This window comes from Chinchilla lanigera, unplaced genomic scaffold (assembly GCF_000276665.1).
Source record: "Chinchilla lanigera isolate Chin_1 unplaced genomic scaffold, ChiLan1.0 scaffold00196, whole genome shotgun sequence".
In the NCBI taxonomy this organism is placed as follows: domain Eukaryota; kingdom Metazoa; phylum Chordata; class Mammalia; order Rodentia; family Chinchillidae; genus Chinchilla; species Chinchilla lanigera.
In genome coordinates this window covers 494697-504546 of record NW_004955597.1, presented here as the reverse complement: position 1 = coordinate 504546, position 9850 = coordinate 494697, and the positions used below count along the sequence as shown (strand labels likewise).

The following is a 9850-nucleotide window of genomic DNA, read 5'->3' as shown; positions in this document are numbered from 1 at the left end:
CTGGACAGCCAGCTGGCGCGCAAGTGCCCGACGTGCGGCAAGGCGTACGTGTCCATGCCCGCGCTCGCCATGCACGTGCTCACGCACAACCTGCGCCACAAGTGCGGCGTGTGCGGCAAGGCCTTCTCGCGGCCCTGGCTGCTGCAGGGCCACATGCGCTCGCACACCGGCGAGAAGCCCTTCGGCTGCGCGCACTGCGGCAAGGCTTTCGCCGACCGCTCCAACCTGCGCGCGCACATGCAGACGCACTCGGCCTTCAAGCACTACCGCTGCCGCCAGTGCGACAAGAGCTTCGCGCTCAAGTCCTACCTCCACAAGCACTGCGAGGCCGCCTGCGTCAAGGGCGCCGAGCCGCCCCCGCCGCCCCACGCTGGCCCGACCAGCTGAGCCCCCGCCGTCCCGCCTGCGCCTGCAGCGCCCTCTCCAGCCCCCAGCTGCGTTTCCCTGCCCGCGGGGACGCCCCCTCCTAGCCCCCCAACTTTACTCTGCAGCCCCTTGACCCATAACTTCCGGCACTGTCTTCCCGCCCTCCTGCACATTCCACCTAGGTCGTCCTTCCCAGCTACCGCTCGGACCTTTACCCCCAGTCCACGCCTTCAAGGCTCCCAACTCAGGCACCAGGTCCGCACCTTTCCCTCCAGGGGCCCCGCCCAGATCCTGCCCGGCCCTCCTAACCTTCAGACCATCCTTCTCACTTCTCAGTGGAGCCTCTGACCATTCTTCTATTAGGGCCCTGCCTGAGATCCAAACTTAACCCTCAAAGCCCATGTCTGCCTCAGTTTCCCTGTCCACTTGGATGCAGGCCCTGAGAACTGCCAGGCGCAGGCCTTCCCTCAGGCTGCTCTGCTGAGGCTCAGTTCTTAGCAGGCCCCAGTCTGTACACAGGCCCTCCATGCCCGGACCCTCGGTCCAGCTTCACCAGCCCATCCCAGGTCTCACCCGCTTCTGCTTTGAGGGCCTCATCACCCATTCCCACTCCCTGCTCTCTCCAGGTCCCCTCAGCGCTCTAGCACCCTCTGAGTTTACCTGACCTAGAGCAGACCTGAGGGGCAGTTCAGGGCCCTGACCCCCATTGTCACCCCCTCAGCCCAGGACAGCCCTTCCCTGGGCTCTCAGCCTGCCGCCGCCGCCTCCCCAGGTTCTCTGAGCACTTTCCCGTTCCCAGGACTACAGGTACTCCTCCTTATTTGCTGAGGGGAGGCCTGGAGCAACTCAGCAAGGCCTGTTCCCTTATCCAGCTAGGCCCCTTCCATTATTTATTTGTGTATTTATTTATTTATCTGTTTATTTTTCTGTTTAATCTCTTGGCCTCACCCAGGGACAGTCTGGCTTCCCCAGCTGGACTGGGAGGTCAGGGAGCCAGGCAAGGAGAGGGGCAGCAATGGCCATAGTGAGCTGCCCCTCTCCACTTTTTCGGTCTCGGGAGAAGCCCCACCCTCGTCAGCGCTCGGTGCAGAAGGGGCCCTGAGAACGGACAGGGAGGGGCCACCAGGAGGTCCTGTAGTGGGGCAGGTCCCCACCCTCCTGAGCCCTCTGCTCCTGCTCCAGGGAGTTTGGAGATAGGAGCCTCCTCCTTTCTTATTTCTTCCCCTTCCTGAGGGACCCCGGGTTCCGGGACCGACTGAGCCCCGGACCCCGCTGGGGCCTCTGACCCGCTCCCTGGGAGCATCGCTCTCTCCTGGCCACGTCTATGCAACTGTCCGGGCAGAGGGGCCGGGCTGCAAGCCACCCGCCCGTTGGCCGCCACTACCTCCTCCGCCGCGCTTCTGCACACCCGGGCGAGGACCGAAGCACACACCTCCACGTGCACGCCCGGCCCCTCTGCTTTAAGCACACACCTCTGCCCCCAGCACTGGGCGCCCAGTCCTCGGGCGGCGGAGTCCTGGTCTCTCTGACCCTCTTCCCCTCCCCTAGCCACCGGAGAGGGTGGAGGTGGGGGAATCCCTGCAGCAGGGGTCCTTCTGAGGGTTTCAGAGGAGTGAGTAGAGCTTGCTTGGTCCAGCGCTGGGCCCACCGCAAAGGGAGGCTGCAGGGGTGGTGGGAGAGAGGGGTCGTGGAAGCAATTATGGAGGGTGTCGACCCTGTAAATAGGAACTTCTGACAGCAATAATTTTCCATGCATGCTAAGCCTTTTGGCCATATTTTGTACGAGCGCTTGGCGCTCCCCCTGTCTCCTCTTCCCCCAGCTCACCCCCGTCCCCATCCCTTCCTCACCTTCAGCAGTATTATTGTATCGCAATTCAGGGATATTAAAGGGACTTTGGCCACTCAGCAGCGCCTCTAGTCCTGGTGAATGGGGATGGGGTGTGAAGAAGGGGAGGGCTCTGAGGAACATCTAGATGCTTCCACTCCATTTCCCTCTGTCACATGAGAAGCCTGCAGTGGCCACTAGGGTCCCTAAGCATCCCCCACCGTACCAGGGGTCCTAAATCCTGGGTATTCCTCAAGTAAGTGTTCAAGAGCCAGATTAATAACATAAGTAAATGAAGTCAAGTACTTTAAAGCATTAGGGAATAGTGGAGCCTGTGATTAACTGGGAGTATGTCTTGCCTTAAAGAGCTACAATTCAGCCTGTAATCCCAACTCTCAGGAGGCTGAGGCAGGAAGATCACTGTGAGTTTGAGGCCAGCCTAGCTACATAGTGAGTTCAAGGCCAGCCTGAACTACATAGCAAGATCCTGTCTCAAAAAAAAAAAAAAAACCTGCAATTCAAATTAAGCACACCTGCCAAACTCATGCAATAGTGAGCCACATTTATTCACCAACAGTCAATTCATCAGCCCTGTGTCCTGCTCACTCCATTCTCTCTGCTCTGCCCACCTTCCGGCCATCTCCAGCTGTTCATGCATGAAACAAACACAAGCTTGCCCAAGGCTGGCTTTGGCTCAGCAGGCTGCCTCTTGAGCTTGTGTGCTACCTGTCACTAGACATGTTCAGGAAGACATTTGACAACCAGTCCACCCTCCTGCTGGCTCCTTTTGTGGTCTTGCAAACTACAGATCCATCCTTGCAGTACTAAATCCTTCACTGGAGATCAAGAGCCCTGGCCACTAATCTCCAACCCCAACACAGACCCATTAAGAAGTGGGGCTTGCATGTTTTCAGGGGTAGATGCCAGACAGGGTAGGGGGTTCTGTAGGGTGCAACCCCTCCGCCCCTGGCACCTTCCTGTGGGCTTCCTCCCTTGGTAGGCAGTGCCCTCAGTTTTTAACCCTTCTCCCTGGTGCCTGTCTGCTTTTCCTTTCACACACCCCTGGGCAGGTGGCTGCATCCTGAGCAGTGTTCTAGGTGTTTCCAACAATGACTGCAGCTGTGAGCACCCCTGCTCCCAAGTCTCTAATGGGGTCCTGAGGGCACAGGCACCTGTCGCATTCTTTAACATTCCACACACAGCCCCTAGGGCTACACGCCGTCCTGACTTGCTCTGGCCCCCATTATACCCATTTCAGGTGCAGGGAACAGATGAGAGGTGGCTCAGTGTCAGAGCTCTGCTGTAGAGAAGCTGGCACCTCTGTCTTGACAGCAGGAGTCAAAAGCAGGAGGAAGATGGCCCCCACCACTTCTGCTATCCAGATCCCAAGGAGATGTGGCTGACTGGCGGAACTTAATTCACTGTGCGATTGCTATGAGGAAACCTGAGAAAAGGCATCTGTAACTCTCCAATCATGCAGTACAGAGGGCACCCTCCAGGAGTCAGGGTATATGCTGGTGCCATCAGCTACATCATCCCATGGCACCAGCACTAACCCTAACTCTAACCCTAACCCAGAAATAGGTGCCCAGTGTCCATACCGCCCTCCTTGATGAGCAGCCATGGAATCTGGGCACCTGCTGAAGGGGTGGTCTGGACTGGTGTAACAGCACCAACCCCCACCTCCAGTTCAGAGCCAACCCCAGTCAATGAGACTGAAGGAGGGGGTTCTTGAAGCTTATGGAAAGCCTTGCTGTTTCCTCCATCCTGGGAGAAGGTGGTCCAGGCTCTTTTCCCCTAAAACATGAACAGGGAATCATGCCATCCTGTGACCACAAAAGGAATCAACTTCAGCTGGGCATGGTGGCGCACGCATTTAATCCCAGCATTCAAGAGGCTGAGGCAGGAGGATCATTGCGAGTGTGAGACCAGCCTGGGCTACAAAGTGAGCTCAAAGCCAGCCTGAACTGCATAGCAAGACCCTGTCTCAAAAAGGCAAAAAATAAAATAAAATAAAAAATAAAGGAACCAGCTTTAGCAAGGAGCCCACACTGTGAATGGCAAAGTAAGGACACAGAAAAAGCCTGTGTCCTTGGTGACATCAGGAGCCAGTGAAAAAAAATCACCCTGAAATTTCATGGTTGGTGACACGAGTGTCTTTATTAAATCAGCTGAATCAGGTCCTGCTACCTACAGCCCAAAGCAGAGCAACTGCCCTTCACAAGGCCTTCAAAGGCCTTCAAGTCCTCTGTCCATCACTGTTTGGTCCTCCTCTTACCTGTCCTACTGCTGTACCCAGCAACTTCACCGGCTCACCTTCGATACCAGGGAAGGAACTCATGTCCCATTCGGCGTGCTGTCCTCCAGCAATCTCTTCCACCAACGGCTTCACTTTCCACCCACATAGATGACTCAGGGGTTTACATAACTCCTACCTCCCCTCTGAACTACACGCCCCTGTCTGTCCGAAGGCCTCCCCAACTCAGACACCTTAAAGCACCAGGGTTCAACCTGTGTCTGAACCTGTGACCAGATTCTCTTTCAGGATTTCCTCCCTCCATGTGTGGCACCAGTACCCACCCATTCCTACAGACACCAAGCTCCGAAGTCACTTCTCCCTGCCCTACCACCCAATCCATCACCATGTTTGGTCACTCACCCCCTCCTTCTTTTCAGGCTTCATGTTGTCAACAACCATCACCATCTTTCACCTGTACCGTGGGACCAGCTCTGCCCTAACCTCCTGGGACCAATCTCCTCCACCTCCTTTCCTCAGCCCATGGCAGACACAGGGGTCTTTTCAAGATTTGAGCATGTCTCAGTCCGTTTGGGTTGCTCTAACAAACTACGTTAGCCTGGGTGGCTAATAAACAACAGAAACTTATTTCTCACAGTTCTGGAGGCTAGAAGCACATTCAGTGTCTGGTAATTCCTGCTTCCTGGTTCACAGACAGCTGTCCTCTCTCTGTGTCCTCACATGGTGCAAGGAGCAAGGGAACCCTCCAGTTTCAGTACTGGGGATTGAACCTGAGGCCCTGCTGGGCAAGTGCTCTACCACTGAGCTACATCCCCAGACCCCAGGGATTCTTCCATTATGACATTAATTCCATTCAGGAGAGCTCTGCCCACATCACCTATTCCTTTCCCAAAGGGTCCACTCTTTTTTTTTTGTTTGTTTGTTTTTTTGTTTTTCTCTGGTACCAGGAACCGAACTCACGACCTTGCGCTTGCCAGGCAGGAGCTTTGCCGCTGAGCTAAATCGCCAGCCCCCCAAAGAGTCCACTCTTAACACCATCACACTGAGGATTAAGATTTCAACCTATGAAGTTTGGAGAGAGACAAAGTTATCCTCTGTCTATGACATTCTGCCTCTACCACTCCCAAATTCACATCCTTCTCATGTGGAAAATACATTCATTACATTCTCTTCAACCCAAAAGTCTTAACTCATTCCAGCATCCATTCTGAAGTCTCAAATCCAAAGTCTCATCTAGCTGGGGATACAGCTCAGTGGCATAAGCGCCTGCCTGGCAAACGCAAGTCCCTGAGTTCTATTCCCCAATACCATTAAAAAAAAAAAAAACAAAGTTTCATCTAAATAGTCTCTAAATCAGATATGGGTAAGACTCAAGATCTTCTTCATCTATAAATCTATATAATAAAACAAGCTATTTGCCTCCAAAACCCAATAATGGGGCAGGCCCAGGACAAAATCCCCTTTCAAAAGGGAGAGACAGGAAGAAAAGAAGGGACATCAGATGCCAAGTAGGCCCAAGCTACAAGGCAAACTCCATGAGATTTTAAGACTCAAGAATAATCCTTTTTGGTCAGATGTGGTAGTGCACACCTGCAAACCCAGCTATTCAAGAGTTTCAGATCAGCCTGGGCAACTTAGACACTCAAATAAACAATAAAAAGTACTGGGCATATAGCACAGTCCCTAGTGGGGACAGAAAGAAAGAAATGGGGGGAGGGGAGAAAGGGTGGGAAGAAAGGAAAAGGAAAAGGAAGGGAAGGAAAGGGGAAAAGAAAAGAAACCAAAGGGAGGGGCTGGGGATTTAGCTCAGCGGCAAAGCACCTGCCTGGCAAGCGCAAGGTCGTGAGTTCGGTTCCCGGTACCGGAGAAAAACCAAAAAACAATAAAAAAATAAAAAAATAATAAAAAAAAAAAAGAAACCAAAGGGAAGGAGAAGAAAAATACTCCTTGGCTTAATGCTCTGCCCATCAGGCCACTGGGCCAGTCTTTTGGATCCACTAGGACAACAGTTCCACTCTCCAGTCTTGCCTACAGCTCTGTCCAGCAGGGCTGTGCCTCAGGGCCCTGGGAAAACCCATCCTAGTGATCTGGGCAGGGGTGGCCTGGCCCCTTGCAAGCAAAGCAACGGTCTCCACTCATGGAGCAAATCAGGTGGCCTTGGTGGTCTCTACCTTCAGAGTCATCCATCCCTTGTCTTGAAGAATGGCTTGCATTCTCAGCTGAATAGCTCTACAGTCCATCCTATAACCTTTGAGAAGTCTAACTGCTATTTCATAACAAGGATAGGCTTTTGTCATTGTCCAAAAACATGTTGTATTAGTCAGTTTCCCATAGCTGGGACAAAATACTTGACACTCACAACTTCAAGAGGACAGGTTTACTTTGGTTCACGGTTTCAGAGGGTTTAGCCCATTCATTGTCTGCTGGCTCCCAGGCAGAAACAGTATGGCAGAAGGGCACAGTGAGGGAAAGCTGCTCAACCCATGGCAGCTAGGAAGCAGAGAAAGGGAGGGGCTGGGGACAAGAACACAGTCTTCCCAGCGACCCACCTCCTCCTAACAGGCTTCACCTTCCAGGGGCACATTCTGCAGTGAATTCATCAATGGACTGATCCCCCGATGAATATATCACCCCCATGATCCACTCATCTTTCAAAAGCCCCACCTCTGAAAACAAGACTTTTCAGGGACATTTTAGATCTAAACCCTAACACATGTCCCTCATTTTCATCTAAGACCTCATCAGAATGTTTTTCAGCCCCTATTTCCATCGTGATCCAGATTACTTAGAGACCTTCTAAGAAGACTGCAGCTTCCTCTAAAGGAAGAGGAGAAGGTTCAATCCCCAGTACTGAAACTGGAGGGTTCCCTTGCTCCTTGCACCATGTGAGGACACAGAGAGAGGACAGCTGTCTGTGAACCAGGAAGCAGGAATTACCAGACACTGAATGTGCTTCTAGCCTCCAGAACTGTGAGAAATAAGTTCTCCTTCTCTTTCTCTAAGCCCTTGCCAGAATTACCTAGGGACATCATGGTAAATTTTTTGACAAGCACATTATGGGGGGTGTATAATGCCCACTTTTTTAAGGAGTATTTCTATTGATGAATTTTTAATTTTGTGAGTTTTGTTAAACAATGTGTACTTAACAGGAAAATGAAATATCAATAAAATAAAATATTAAATTTTAACATGTAATGAATGTGTAGAATAAATGTCAACATTTTCAACATCAACTGTTTACATGTATATAAGATCTAAAAAAGTAACAACAGAAATAAATTCCTCTGTGAACTACAATGAAAATACAAATAAAACTCTACCACAAAAATAATCTTTACTTCAATTATCACACCTAAGGCAGTTTTCACACATAAGAACAGCATGTTCCATACACAAATATTGCTTACATGGACAGCATATATGTTTTGTTTTCCTGTCTTTGGTAGGACATACTTGACAACTGGCTGGTCTGCCTGTTTTCGTAGGAGGTTCTTGTGATGTTTCACCAATCTGTTTACCAGTCTGCTCCAGAATTCTTTTGAGGAGTTCTTTGGGCAGATACATACTGTGCTTCCACTGTTGTAATTGGTCATTTATCAATTCCAGTCCGAATACTCTAAGAAATTTCTCCATGATATTTTGTGCTTGTTATTTTCTCTGTAAAGTATGATATTATTCATGCCCAACATGTTTAAGATTGAGTAAAACAACCATTGGCCAACACTGTGTTTCAAGTGACACTCATAGTTGCTGCATAACCTGTCAACATCTACTCCACTTTTCATTTTGTAGTAAAATGTGACCATTTCTGGCTTCATTTGTGTTGAGAATTCACTAGCTTTTTTTTTTTTTTTTTTTGAGACAGGGTCTCAGCATGTAGTCCAGGTCAGCCTGAAACTCACTATATAGCACAGGCTGACCTTGAACACACAAGATCCTCCCGCCTCAGCCTCCCAAGTGCTGGGATTACAGGCATATGCCATCATGCCCAGCTTCACTATTAATCTTATCATCATGGTATAATGTTGACAGTATCAGTACTATTTTGTTTTTCTTCACCATCTAGGAGAGGCCAATGTTAAGTAGTTCTGAAATCTGAAGATTGTACTATACATTTCTCCATTGTGAACTTGCAACATTTTATAAAGAGTCTCAGGTTTGTTCTTCCGAATATATTCTGTGATGGCCACCTGGCCTTCTTTTAGCCAATGTAACATCAATGGGTAACTAGTGGACCAACTGTCAAATGTGACACTTGGGTTACTTGTTGAAATAAGTGCAACAAGTCTGTTCACAAAGTCAGCCAGTTTATTACTACAGGAATAAAGACCTGGTGGCTGAGTTCCAGGATAAATTTCTAAATTCATGGTGTAAAATATCTTTGCATCTACCAGGGCACATATTTTTATACCATATTCAGAAGGTTTATTTGCATATATTGCCAAAAGCTTCAACAACCACAAAATGATGTAAGTTTTTGGTCAACTGTCATGTATTCAGACAGTGTACAAATTGCTTGACATTATAAAACAAAACTTTTCAAAAATGAGCAAAGAGCAGTCAAGTTATTGGATTTTTTTCTTTCTTGGAGGGTCTTTTTGTTGTCAAAACATATGCAATTTTGAAGGAAACCAAATCTCTTGAGTGTCATTATTGTTCTAAAAAATCTCAGTGCCACATCTATCATTTCTGCATAAATCCCTTAGATTCTGATCCTTTGGAATGATAAAGTTCTGCTACAAAAGCTGTTAGTTCAGATAGTGAGGTCTCATGATAAAAATATATTTTTGAGTATTACTATTGATGCATATAAGAATATTTTCTTGTATTTCATTATTAGTATATTTCAAAACATCATATAGCATATCATCTATTAGAAACAATTTCCAAAAAAAAAAGAAACAATTTCCAACACTCAACCATAGTGTTGGCATTTCATCCAATAGGCTGCACTCCTGGCAAGAACCTAGTAACATTTTCTGACCTAGTTCTAACTTGGATCATTCAAGTTTATATGACCATTTTGTAGTATTTTGACTAGTCAAATATTTATTTTACATTATTATTTTCTTCCTCATCTGAATCAAGATCTTCATTCCGTACTTCTCTGTCATATCTTGTTCCATCTCACTGTCACAGCTTCTTTGACTTACATGATCCAAGTCATTGGTAGCCGAGTCACCTGATGACTCACTTTCAACCTCCTCCCAAAGTTAGAAAAGCAGATTTTCATGTGCCATTGTACTGAATTGGGCTAATTCTATAAGAAAAATCAAAAGAACATGTAATTTAAAATTTATAAATACAAAAAGAAAATACAGTGCATAATATGGGTAAAGCTCATCCATTTACACATCTGACATGTGTGCACAAACCTTGACATTTGTTGTACTAAGTGGGCA

General features: G+C 48.5%; 1 protein-coding gene across 1 annotated transcript in view; it reads left to right on the top strand.

The window, feature by feature from the left end:
- Window positions 1-387, top strand: part of Scrt2 (scratch family zinc finger 2) — an 11450-nt gene extending 11063 nt beyond the window's left edge. The window contains exon 3 of the mRNA XM_013510024.1: window positions 6-387. Coding sequence (XP_013365478.1) covers window positions 6-387 — 382 coding nt within the window. The remainder of the gene's footprint in view (window positions 1-5) is intronic.
- The last annotated feature ends 9463 nt before the right edge of the window (window positions 388-9850 follow it).